The sequence below is a fragment of the Asparagus officinalis genome, chromosome 2 (genome assembly GCF_001876935.1).
Source record: "Asparagus officinalis chromosome 2, Aspof.V1, whole genome shotgun sequence".
Taxonomy (NCBI): domain Eukaryota; kingdom Viridiplantae; phylum Streptophyta; class Magnoliopsida; order Asparagales; family Asparagaceae; genus Asparagus; species Asparagus officinalis.
The window spans coordinates 6235750-6249787 of record NC_033795.1 but is presented as its reverse complement, the minus strand read 5'-3'; the positions used below and the strand labels follow the sequence as shown (position 1 = coordinate 6249787).

The window sequence follows — 14038 nt, the reverse complement described above, 5'->3', positions numbered from 1 at the left end:
ACAAAAGCAATATTTGGAATCTCTTCTCTGTTTTATTTGTGAATTTAAGATGCTCATCCCTTATTAATTGAGCTTCGGAGTTTGAACAGGAAAGACAATACAAGGTCAGTTCTTAAAAGAAGAGCATAGAACAGCAGCCTATGATATCTCGGTCTACTAGCTAAACTTTCTTAAGGCGTTGGTTGAGATTAAGTTGGAGTACGGTACAGTTTCAAAACTACATGTTTTTTTTCCCCTCTTTCTCTGACATGCATTGCACGTAAATGACAAAGAGGTAAGTTCGCTACACATATATTAGTGCATAGTTCCAAAAAATTTAGTCAGTCTATGTATTTTATATTGAAACCGCATGGTCTCATGGTCCTTGAGATGGCTTGAACTGAAATCTCCGAGTGTAGTTTTCATTTTTATTAGCTAAAGACAAATGGTACATATTCTAAAATATGCAAATTTATGTCGGGAAAATCCCTTACTTTGGTACATGAGAAAAGACTGAATAATAGTAGAAGAACTAATGGTTGTGAGATAGCCAAGCTGAGAAATCTCTGTTAGTTTGAAAGGAGCTGAATCATGAACTCTGGACCTAGCTAATTATTGACACTGTCCTAAAGAGAATGATAGCAGAATCAAACATCATTTGGATGAAGTAAAGGGAGGAAGGAAAGTAGAAAAATATAATATATGTATCAAGAGGCAACATAATATTTGCTCCCCCACTTTAACTTTCACCACGCACACTCAAAAAAGTTAAAGCTAATAATGCTGTGGTTTTCGAACTGGCATGCTCATGCTTTTTTATGTCATCAATGGAAAAGCTTCAGGTCTTCGTGATACGAGCTTATGCTTTAATTATAGAAGAGAAATGTTGCTCATGAGTGAAGAAACCCAACAAGCCTTGATCATGGCTGTTCTTTCTTGAACTACAAGGAAAAACTTTGGTACATTCTTTTCTGCAATTGCAAGGCAAATGAAAAGCAAGCAGATTTGTTTCCCAGCTAGCATAGATTGCTTTCTCCTATCTTTGGAAGAGGGTTAATTGCACGTAGACCCTTTATAGTATCACACTTTTAGAGCCTTATTTTCCATATACTTTGGTCTTTGGTGGATAGACCCCTGGATGGAACTTTTTGACTAATTTAACCTAGGGATAACATCTGCTAAATTTTCATCTAGAAAGTTTTTTTTTTCCAGATAAAAATGGCGGGAGATCCCCAAAGTTTTATTAAAAAGAGTTTAACAAAACATATCATACTCCATTTAAAAGTATATAGGAGGTCTGAAAAAGCTTTTATTGGTAAGTTTTACCCCAAATCCTTTTCAATATTAATATTGTTGGGCGCAGAGTCACGCCCACCGCCACGGAAGCGATATCACCTGAGAGAAAGCCCTGGCTTTTGTTGTCACAAAAGTACAAGTCAACCTCTATATTCTTGTTTCTCAAAGGAAACGCGAATAGATAATGAAATTCTTATTTCTCAAAGGAAACAAGAATTGAAAGTGATATATTTCATCAAAGTGAAATATACACTCTTCCTCTCATCAGCTCTAAGACCGAATATTGAGGGAACCTACAAGCAATAGCCAATAACCAGAAAACAATAAATACACGAGATTTACGTGGTTCGGCAAACTTGCCTACGTCCACGGGAGGGGTGAGGGGAGATTCCACTATGAGAAGAACACCGACGACTTGTACAATCCACAAGCTCGTCTCAAAGAAAAAAAAGATCTGATTTTTACCCAAAAGAAATAAACCTCTCTTTTGTAAAACCCTATTTTCTCTCTCCTCTCAAGTACCCAGCCGCTCAAAAAAATACCCAGCGGTTCTCTCTGTTTTCTTTTCTTCCCGCAGCTTTTCCCAAGTTGCTGTTCCCAGGCGTTTTTAATTCCTGCAGCCGAGTAAACTTCCCCACACATGAAACCCTAGGGACCAATAGATATTTATAGGAGAAAACATTGGGCCTTAGATGTTTACCCGCTGGACCTTAGATGTTTACCCGTTCACGTGATTTGAGATGCCAGGCCCTTACCCATTCACGCGCCTGCAATTTGCCAGGCTGTCCCACGCGTTCACAATTCTCCACCTCGTACATCATTTGATAAACCTCAAATTTTGGACGAACACCAGAAGAACACCGCGAACATCACCAGAGATATCTGAACACCAAACTAGGTCAAAACCAAGTCAAACCAGGCCAAACCAGCTGCGCCACTTTACCGTGACTGCCTACGTACCCTCTACCGGGATCAAGCTAACCGTAGTTCAGATTTTGTTCTCCATATAGTCTCCACCTCACCCCATCACCGCCCCGAAGGGCCATGCCCTCTCGGGCAAATCAACACGGGCTGATATGAAGCAAGTCCAAGCAATGCTTAAACTTGCTACCTGTGACCACCTTGGTCAACATGTCTGCTGGATTCTCATTCGTGTGCACCTTCATGAGAGAAATATCACCTTCCTCTATGACATCCCGCACAAAATGATACCTGACATCGATATGCTTGGTACGAGCATGATGAACTTGATTCTTCGCCAAGTGAATCGCACTCTGACTGTCACACCACAAGTTCACGTTTTCCTGCTCAATCCCCAAATCATCTAGAAGACCCCACAACCACAATGCTTCCTTCACTCCCTCCGCCATGACCATGTACTCGGCATCGATCGCCAACTAACTGGAGCTCCATGTATCTTGAATACATAACCAGTAGTAGATCGCCGTCTATCTAGGTCGACCGCATAATCAGAGTTAACAAATCCATCAATTTGACACGTATCTCCACCAAAACACAGACCCATGTTCACGGTACCTTTCAAGTACCTCAGGACCCATTTCACCGCTTCCCAGTGCGCCTTTCCCGGATTCGCCATGAACCTGCTGACCACACTAACCGCTTGTGAAATATCTGGACGTGTACACACCATGACGTACATCAAACTGCCAACTGCACTAGCATAAGGAACACGCTCCATGTGTGCCTTATCTTCCGCTGTAGTGGGAGATTGTTTACCTGAAAGCCTAAAGTGTGGAGTAACATGTGGAGCCAATGGAGTCACCACCGACTTTATATTTTGCATCATGAACCTTGCGATCACCCGTTCTATGTAGCCCTTCTGACTCAAGAACAATCGCCGATTCGTCCGCTCTCTTCTAATCTCCATACCCAGTATTTTTCTAGCAGCGCCCATGTCCTTCATCTCGAACTCTTTACCAAGTTGAGATTTCAACCTATCTATCTCCACCCCGCTCTTAGAAGCAATAAGCATGTCATCCACATACAAAAGGAGATAGATATAATCACCTCAACGAAGCTTCCGAATGCAAACACAACAATCGTAATCGCTTCGGGAAAACCCATGCTTTAGCATGAAGGAGTCAAATCGCTTGTACCACTGCCGAGGAGATTGCTTTAGTCCATAGAGTGACTTCCTCAAGCGACATACATGATGCTCCTTATCCTCAACCTTGTAGCCCTCAGGTTGATGCATGTAGATCTCTTCATCCAAGTCTTCATACAAGAAGGTCGTTTCAATATCGAGTTGTTCCAGCTCAAGATCACCATGATCAACAATACTCAATAGCACCCGAATAGAAGTGTGTTTCACCACCGGAGAAAATATCTCATTGTAATCCACACCCTCTCTTTGTGCAAACCCTTTAGCCACTAGCCTCGCCTTGTACCTTGTCCTATAGCTTTCTTTCCTACGGGCAATGGGACCACCTCCCATGTTTGGTTCTTCCGAAGAGATTCCATCTCCTCCTCCATCGCAGCCAACCAACTCTCACTATCTTTGTCCCGAATAGCTTCCTTGAAGGAGACCGGCTCATCTTCCTCCACCGAGAGTGCATATTCAACCAAATTAACCTGCCCATAGTGCATCAGGGGTTGATCAGTCCCCATCTTCTGTACCTGCTTGTATGATCGCTTTGGCCTAGTGGAAGCCAAAGGATCCTCGAGCTGCTGTTGTTGTAGTGCCTGTGTATTCTCCTGTTGACCCTCCTCTTGCTCAAGCTCATCATCTACCTGATTTTCCACTTGAACATGACTAGAACCTGGTTGGTCTTTAGGTTCTATCTCAATAACCTGGGACTTTGAAGTCCCAACAGTCCCAACACCATCATCCTTGGGCGCCCTAGCAATCATGGATTTTTCATCAAAGGTAACGTCCCTGCTGATCACGAACTTCGAATCTTCTGTACACCAAAGACTGTAGCCTTTTACGCCCTTTGCATACCCCAAGAATATCGCATTCTTGGCCCTCGCATCAAGCTTTCCCTCGTTGACGTGATAATAGGCGGTACATCCAAAAATTCTGAGCCTCTCATAATTTGCATGTTCCCCTGACCACACCCTATAGGGTGTATCACCATCTAATGTCCAATGTGGAGAACGGTTCACAATGTAACATGCTGTAGCCACTGCTTCTACCCACCATTCGTTGCCCAATCCAGCATAAGATCGCATACTCATTCCCTTTTCCCGCAATGTTCGGTTCAGTCTCTCCGCGACCCCGTTCTGCTATGGTGTTGACCTGACTGTCCAGTGTCGAACAATGCCCTCCTGATCACAGAACTTCTTGAAAGCACCATCTGTATACTCTGTACCGTTGTCAGATCTTAGTGTCTTCAATTTCTTGCCCGTCCTGTTCTCAACCATTGCTTTCCACTTCTTGAATGTCTCGAATACCTCATTCTTATGCTTAAGAAAATAAATCCAAGCATATCTCGAATGATCGTCTATGAACGAGACAAAATACCTGGAACCACCCTTGGAAGTTGTCTGAGCCGGACCCCAAACATCCGTGTGCACATAATCTAGTATACCTCTGCTCTTGTGATTGCTTTTCAAGAATTGGACCCTGTGCGCCTTTCCGTACACACAATCCTCACAAAAATCCATGCAAGGTTTCTTCAGATTCTTCAGCAAACCCTCCTTACCAAGCAAGCAGAACTAGCCCCTTCTCTGACATGTGCCCAAGCCGCCTATGCCATAACCGTGTGTGCTCACATGGGTCTCCACCACTTCCTTCAGTTCCAACCGCTGCATCTCCTGTCACCGTCGTACCCGAGAGAGTATATAGATTACCGTGACGTACACCCTTCATCACTGTTAGGGAACCTCGAGCAAACTTCTTCACTCCGTTCTCTGTAACAATCTTGCAGCCACCGGAGTCCAATGCACCCACTGAGATAAGATTCTTCCGCAAGGCGGGAACATGCCGCACGTCCGTTAGAGTTCGAACCACTCCATCATGCATCTTGATTTTGATATCACCTAGCCCCACCGTTTTACAAGCATGGTTGTTCCCCATCAATACGGTTCCACCATCAATGCTCCTGTAGGTAGTAAACCACTTCCTATTTGGACACATATGGTAAGAGCAACCAGAATCAAGAATCCACTTCCCGGAGGTATCCTCGCCACCCGTGACGACATAACATTCCTTATCGCTCCCATCCTCTGAAGCGTAGCTCGCCTCTTCCTTGCCTTCTCGTCTTTCAGTCTTGTTGTTGTTCTTTTTCCCACCTACTCTCTTGTTAGGACAGTCGACCTTGAAATGCCCAACTTCACCGCATTTGAAGCACGCTCGTCCCGCAAGGGGTCTCGATTTAGATCTAGACTTTCCTCCCTTGCCTTTTCCTCGCTCATTGCTCCTTCCTCTAGCAAACAATCCCTGCGCTTGTTCTTTGTTACCATCAATAGTCATGTCACTGGTTGCAATCTTCCGAAGGTCATCCGCTAGAAGTGCCGTTCTAGTCTCATCCATCGTCAAATTGTCTCCCACAAGCATTAGTGTTTGCACCAGGTTCTCATAAGACTTCGGCAGAGATAGAAGTAGTAGAAGAGCCTGATCCTCGTCTTCTACAGTCACATCGATGTCCTTCAGGTCCGATATAATCCTATCAAACTTGTTGATGTATTCCCGAATTGATGAGCCCTCCTCCATCTTGCAAGTATACAATTTAGATTTCAAATAGATCCGGTTCGTTAAACTCTTCGTCATGAAGGTGGTTTCTAACTTCGACCACACGCCCGCAGCCGTTTCCTCTCCATCTACCAAGAAAGCTACATCCCTTTCAAGGCAAAGGATAATCGACGCCCGTGCTTCCAGATCCAGCTCCTCCCAATCCTCATCAGACATATCCTTGTGCTTCTTCTCTTTTCCCGCCAAAGCTTTGTGCAATTTCTGCGAAATCAACGTGTTCTTCATCTGCATCCTCCAATAGGAAAAATCATTCTTCCCATTGAATTTTTCAATCTCGTATTTTCCCACTTTAACTGTTTTACTTGTTGACGTCATTCTCCGCTTGTACTAATAATCCGCTTCTCTCAGAAAAATTACCGAGCACCACCTCAAATCAGAAGCTACACCACTCCCAATCTGAATAACAGCTCTGATACCAATTGTTGGGCGCAGAGTCACGCCCACCGCCATGGAAGCGATATCACCTGAGAGAAAGCCCTGGCTTTTGTTGTCACAAAAGCACAAGTCAACCTCTATATTCTTGTTTCTCAAAGGAAACGCGAATAGATAATGAAATTCTTATTTCTCAAAGGAAACAAGAATTGAAAGTGATATATTTCATCAAAATGAAATATACACTCTTCCTCTCATCAGCTCTAAGACCGAATATTGAGGGAACCTACAAGCAATAGCCAACAACCAGAAAACAATAAATACACGAGATTTACGTGGTTCGGCAAACTTGCCTACGTCCACGGGAGGGGTGAGGGGAGATTCCACTATGAGAAGAACACCGACGACTTGTACAATCCACAAGCTCGTCTCAAAGAAAAAAAAGATCTGATTTTTACCCAAAAGAAATAAACATCTCTTTTGTAAAACCTTATTTTCTCTCTCCTCTCAAGTACCGAGCCGCTCAAAAAAATACCCAGCGGTTCTCTCTGTTTTCTTTTCTTCCCGCAGCTTTTCCCAAGTTGCTGTTCCCAGGCGTTTTTAATTCCTGTAGCCGAGTAAACTTCCCCACACATGAAACCCTAGGAACCAATAGATATTTATAGGAGAAAACATTGGGCCTTAGATGTTTACCCGCTGGACCTTAGATGTTTACCCGTTCACGTGATTTGAGATGCCAGGCCCTTACCCATTCACGCGCCTGCAATTTGCCAGGCTGTCCCACGCGTTCACAAATATTTTAATCCTAATTATAAGTGGTTATCAACTAAAGCTATTAAGTTAAAAGTAAACTCCCGAATTAAAGCTCTCTCCATTCAAAACTAATTAATAAAAAAATTGATCTAATTAGAATTGGTTCACAACTAAAGAGTAGAAAGAAGCTTAGAGGACATTAGCATTGTAAACATAAGATGCATTACACGTGTAAATATTAACCAATTTATTGATACCAAATTATGGTATTAATTAATTATTAACAACAATTGAATTGATTAAAATAATTTTTGTAGTGGTCCCTTAAACCTTTTATATTTTGAGATGAGTCCGTCAAAGCATTGAAATTATCATTAGATAACATAAATTTTAAGTTATTTTAAAATTAGTCATTCAAATCAATGATATAATTAGTAATTCAAGGGACTAATTTCCCTCTTATTGCTTTTTTTACTATTGATTGGAGGAGCTAATGTCAAAATAACATGAATTGGGGATGTAATAGCTATTTCAATGATTTAATGACTTATTTCAAAATAATAAGAATTGACAACCTAATAGTTGAATGTGGTTATCTTTGCAAACTTATGGAGAAGTTTTTCTTAAATGTTAATTGGTTTTCTCATTCTATAGTCATTAGGGGTTAATATAGGAGATTTTTTTTTTTTTTACTTCATAAGAATTTTATGCCGTATGTTATTATTATATTTGAGGCACGAAGGAAACTGGTTGCTATATGCTTACAGTCACAACGACACATAAAATAAAAGTTGAAGCTACTTAAATTTAAGTATTAAGAAAGTTCACAGATAATACATCATCAGGTAGAAATTTAAAAGAAACACTTTCACGACTAAGTTATATTAAAGAAATAAACCAAACAATCATGATATATAACCCCGTGCAATGCACATGTATCTCACCTAGGATATGCAAATTATAGCACTATCCTCACAAAATATCTAGGAGATCTAGTTGTCGTAATGGTGATTACTGGGATTACCCGAAGGCAAAGAATTATCTGTTCCAGTCCATTGACAAGAACATCCTGAAGACTATCACACAGAAATCCACCTCCAAACAACTCTGGGATTCTATGAAAAGAAAGTATCAAGGAAATATCAGAGTCCAACGAGCTCAACTTTAGAAGCTGAGAAGGGAATTTGAGATTCTAGAGATGAAGTTTGGTGAGTGTGTAAATGACTACTTTTCTAGAGTCATGATGGTTGCCAATGATATGAGGAATGCAGGGGAAGGAATGGAGGATGCAAAAATTGTTGAAAAAGTTCTACGCACACTCTCAGAGAAGTATAACTATATTGTGTGCTCTACCGAGGAGTCCAAAGATATCAACAGTCTCTCTGTATATGAGCTGCAGAGTTCTTTATTGGTTCATGAGCAAAAGCTAAAGAAGAACAGTGTGGAGGAACAAGCATTGAAGGTCACAGGAGGAGAAGGATCTGGAGCAAAAGAAGAAGAGAAGTTTGGTGGCAGAGGCAGAGGTCGTGGTGGTTTTAGGGGAAGAGGAAGGGGTAGAGGAATAGCATTCAACAAGGTCATTGTTGAGTGTTATCGGTGACACAAATTGGGAAATTTTCAATATGAGTGTCCCAATTATGCTCATTATGCTGAACACACAGAGTTTGATGAGAGTCAGGAGATGCTGCTTATGTCATATGCGGAGACTCAAGAAGTTGTATGAGATGAAGTGTGGTTTTTAGACTCAGGCTGCAACAACCATATGAGTGGAGACAAGAAATGGTTTGTTGAGCTCGATCAATCTTTTAGACAGACTGTGAAGTTGGGAAATGACTCGAAGTTGGCTGTCATGGGAAAAGGGAATGTCAGAATGAAGGTCAAAGGTAGAACTCAAGTCATCACTGAGGTATTTTACATTCCCGATCTCAAAAATAATTTTCTTAGCATTGGACAGCTTCACGAGAGAAATTTGGCTATATTGATTTAGCATGGTTGTTGTCGGATTTATCACAATGTGAGAGGTCTAATTATGCAAACAGTGATGTATGCAAATCGTATGTTTGTATTGCTAGCCTTTGTAAGCATCCTTAGATGAGCCCATAGACTTATGGCACACAAGGTTTGGTCATCTTAACATGAAAGGGCTATGAACTTTGGCATATAGGAAGATGGTTAAGGGTCTGCCAATTCTTAAGAGTAGTTCTACACTATGTACAGATCACTTAGTAGGCAAGCAACACAGTGATCCTTTTCCAAAGAAGAGTGCATGGAGAGCTTCAAGACCCCTACAGTTAGTGCATTCAGACATTTGCGGACCAATTACTCATAAATCCAACAGCCACAAAATATACATCATTACGTTCATTGATGATCATAGTCGTAAGATGTAGACCTATTTTTTACATGCTAAATCAGAAGCTCTAGATGCCTTTAAAAGATTCAAGAGTTTGGTAGAGAAGGAGTCAGGGAGATATATAAGTTGTTTGCGTACTGACCGTGGTGGAGAATTTACTTCCTCCGAGTTTAATAGCTTTTGTAGTTCAAATGGAATTGGTCGTCAACTCACTGCGGCTTTCTCTCCACAACAAAATGGAGTCGCGAAGAGAAGAAACCGAACCCTAATGAACATGGTGAGATGCATGCTTACTGCATGAGAAGTTCCCAAAGATTATTGGCCAGAAGCAGTCAATTGGGCTACCCATATTCTCAACCGATGTCCCACTTCTACAGTTCAAGACAAGACACTAGCGGAGGCATGGAATGGAGTTCAACCATCGGTGGAGTACTTCAAGGTATTTGGATGCATATGACATGTGCACATTCCTAATGTCAAGAGAAAAAAGTTGGACGGGAAGAGTTTCAAGTGTGTATTCCTAGGGGTCAGTGAGGAATCGAAGGCTTTCAGAATGTATGATCCAGAGACAAAGAATATAATTATTAGCCGAGATGTTGTGTTTGAAGAGAAGGAAAAATGGGACTGGAGAAAAGCAAAGCAAGGCACTCGGTGTGATGTTCTTGAGTGGGGAGATGACGAGCAAGAGATGGAAGCAGGTACTGAAGTTGAGACAATTGATGGGGCGGATGCAGAAGAAGAAGCTAGAGCAAATGGAGAAAATGTGGTAGATGAAGAAGAAGAACCTAGTGCAAGAGGCATTCCAGTTCAAGGGAGGAGAAGAAGAAGAGAACCTGTATGGATGAGAGACTATGTAACTGGAGAAGAATTATTTGAAGAAGAAGATAGAATGTAGTAGCTCACCATGGAAATGCATCAACTTGCTATGCTTGCATCCAATGATCCAACAACCTTTGCGGAAGCAGCTAGGAGTTCGATTTGGGTGGAAGCAATGAACCAAGAAATGGAAGCCATCGAAAGGAATGAGACTTGGGAATTAACAGAGCTGCCGAAGGGAGCAAAGAAGATCGGTGTTAAGTGGGTGTTCTAGCTAGACTAAATTGAACGAAATAGGGGAAGTTGACAAATGCAAAGCCAGGCTCGTAGCAAAGGGATACATACAACAGACCGTAATTGACTACACTGAGGTATTTGCTCCTGTAGCTCGTTAGGATACAATTTGTTTAACTATTGCACTTGCAGTTAGTCGAAGTTGGAAAGTGTATCAACTAGACGTTAGAAGTGCCTTCTTGCATGGAGAAATTTATGAAGAAATATTTGTGGAGCAGCCGAAGGGGTATGAGGTAGAAGGAGAAGAGCATAAAGTTTATAGGTTGAGGAAAGCACTCTATGGACTTAAGCAAGCTCCGCGTGCGTGGTTTAGCAAGATTGAAGCTTACTTTGTCAAGAAGGGTTTTGAGAGGAGTGTGAGTGATCACACTTTGTTCACGAAGAAGAATGATGATGGAGGTATTTTAATTGTGAGTTTATATGTTGATGATCTTATATTTACAGGAAACAATGAACAATTGTTACAAGAATTCAAGTGTTCAATGAAGGAGGAGTTTGATATGTCTGATCTCGGATGTACGAGGTATTTTCTTGGTGTAGAAGTTACACAACGTTTGGAGGGAATTTTCATATGTCAGAAGAAATATGCCAATGAGGCATTGGAGAGGTTCGGGCTACAAAATTGCAAGGCAGTGAAGAATCCTATTGTCCCTAGGAGCATGCTTGTTAAAGACGAAGTAATTTAGTTTTAGAATAGCCATGATATATTTGTGTAAATCATTGTTACGTATTTCTCTCATTTCTGTTTGTAATGGCTTTATAAAAACCACATCAAGAAGCTACAATTTGAGTCGCATACCACAAGCTTCTAACAGTCACTTGTCCTGCCCTCGTTGCATCTTTTACATTGGCAATTTAATATTTACTGTTCTTTCAGCTAGTTATAAAGCTTGAAATTTTTAGCCACTCCAGCCTATTTAACAGATTGTTTCCCTGATTGAACAATTTATTAGAATTTTAATTTTCAAGTAGTGGGTCAATATCACGCCTAAATTTATCATTTCACATTGCTCATCCTCACCATAAAACCCATTTCAGCAACGCTCTGGAGAAACAAATAACAATTCGCGCCGTCCTTTGACGTTGCATATTTTGTTTAGCGTTACCTTTGAAAGACCGCACATAAACAACCTCATTTTACTAACAGGAAAACATCAGATGCCCAACAGAAAGCAGTTCTAAGATTCATCGTCGAAGTCCATAGCAGTCTGAATCTCCAGTTTTTTGTATCTATGAAACAGACGAGCGAAACACCGATATTTTATGCTGCTGCCAGTTTGACCCTAATGGCAACATTTTGCACATAATCACACAAGAAATGCTGCGAGAACAAAGTCGGAAAAGATAGCAATATTTTAGCATGAAAAAGGAAAAGAAAAAGGAACAATCCGTATTGCATCCTACCTCCTATTAACAAAATGATCTCATGTAAAGTAATACAACTACAAAATTAAAATACAACGCGGCAGAGAATTCGTGCTATCACAATGTAACATTTCACTTCATAACTTACCACCACCGTGTTGCGCTTATTTGATCAGGAGTGTTGTGTATATCGGTGATCGATAAATATCAACATTTTCTGTACTCATGCTTCTTTGAAACCTCTTGTAAAGGACGTAATCGGTGAACTGTCTCAACAACAGTAGTCTACAACCCTGCGGTATGTGAGCATTTGCCGAAAGTAACTCCAGTATAAAAGCTCAGCTGGCTTAGCAAACCACAAGTTTCTCTTTACAAGCCAAACCCAAAAAAGGGAAAGGAAAATAAATGAACCTATTTCCCAAAACTTATCGCTTCATTCGTCAAAGGAAAGAGGCGTGAAGGGTTTTTTGCAGGATGAAATTTTGCTCGAACCTTTTCAAACTTTCTAGCCGGAAAATAGCTAATCATCCCATTCAACGTCCCAATCGTTCTTTTTATTGGCAGACCTTGATGAAAGGCCATTAGATGAAATATTTCCATTAGGGCTTGTAGCCAAAGTCCTCGCTGGTGCCTCCTCTTCATCCCAGTCATTATCCCAGTCTTGCTCCCAACCATCAATTGTGCTCTCTTCAATAATTTCTGAATTTGAATGCCTCTGTGCTCCCATTTCAAGTTGTTGATATGGTACACCGTCACCAGCTCTCTTTTCTCTCCTCAACCTGCAGCAACCCCAAACTCCCGCAGCAATAAGGAGGACAAAGAATACGAAATAGACGCCGTATATTGGACTCAATTGTTTGGCATAGACTGGGAACTGTTGCATCCAATCAGATAAGGATGGTTCGATGCCAACTTCAATGATGCAGTCCCCTTTTCCGGCATTCAAAACTATTCTTAGAGTTTTGGTGTCTCCTGTTGAGATGTTGACCTATATAATGGAAAGATAATTAGTATATTGTGTGTGTATGCTCTTTTTCAGAAAGCCCACAGGAAAAAAAAAAGAAGTACTATGTTTGGAAGCAAGCATATGTTCTGCTACATTAAGCTAATCAAGTGTCTTGAACCACAAATATGGGGGAGATTTTGCAGATAAGTGTACGCCTATTACATGACAACAAATGCATGAACCATACTTCTAAGACCTATAAAAAGCTTTTCCTTTAAATTATTCTTAACATTTTCGTTTTGCTCCCTTCTCTAACACTTTTTTAATTCTTATTATTTGTTATTATTATTATTATTATTATTTGGGAGAAGGGTGCTGAAGAGTTCAAGGGGGCAGGACATAACGAGTACAAATATAACCAATCATTATTTAAGCATATGCCAGACAATAAAACATGGTTGTAAGAGATTCGCTAAAAAACGTTCACATTAATAGATCTCTTAATATTTGTATTGGTTCGTCAAGTTAATGATCTTATAAATCACATATATATTATAGAGAAAAATCAAGCGAAGGGAGATGAGAACCGTTCCTAATATTTCGTTAATTTACAAATCTCAATGATCATGTTGCTTATTTTTTGAGCTTTATTCTTCTAAACTCATCAATATTACCTCCTAGTATATTGTGGCTCTAATGGAAGTTACTTAATATGGTATTTAAGAGAATTCTTTCTTCAATACATGATTTCAATAGATTATGAAACACATAAAAAAGACAAACAGAGGGGACTAATTTAGCATACTTTTTTAGCGCTGTGTTTAGCCAGATTTAGCAACTTGGAATCAACTCTGACTGAGCTTGGAACTGCAATATTCACATCGAGAGTATTGTCCCCCACATTTTGGACTACCATGACCAATTCTTTAGAAAGTCCTGCAAAGAAAAGGAAAAAAAAAAGACTATTATACTTGGCTCAATCTAAACAAATGATTCACAGGTTAACCACATTTGGCTAACAACAAAGGACAAAAGAGATGTGATTACTCTCAATTGACCATATAGAAAGAAAAGTAATGATCAGTTCCAGTAGCTTACTAAATTTTGAATGACTGTAGGAAAAGAAGGAGAGGGCGCGGGGGGTCAACAA

General features: G+C 40.6%; 2 protein-coding genes across 2 annotated transcripts in view; one reads left to right on the top strand and one right to left on the bottom strand.

Annotated features, from left to right (window-relative positions):
• Positions 8313-8714, top strand: LOC109830747. The gene has a single exon (XM_020398110.1). The coding sequence runs from the start codon at positions 8313-8315 to the stop codon at positions 8712-8714; it is 402 nt and encodes a 133-aa protein (XP_020253699.1).
• LOC109830052 (uncharacterized protein DDB_G0290685-like) overlaps positions 11913-14038 on the bottom strand; it is a 9716-nt gene continuing 7590 nt past the window's right edge. The window contains exons 3-4 of the mRNA XM_020397207.1: positions 13694-13824; positions 11913-12930 (exon numbers count right to left, since the gene is read on the bottom strand). Coding sequence (XP_020252796.1) covers positions 12463-12930; positions 13694-13824 — 599 coding nt within the window. The 3' untranslated portion in view covers positions 11913-12462. The remainder of the gene's footprint in view (positions 12931-13693; positions 13825-14038) is intronic.

What these genes read in the sequence shown, in the direction of transcription:
- LOC109830747 (XM_020398110.1), top strand. Translation starts at nt 8,313, where the DNA reads ATGAAGTTTGGTGAGTGTGTAAATGACTACTTTTCTAGAGTCATGATG.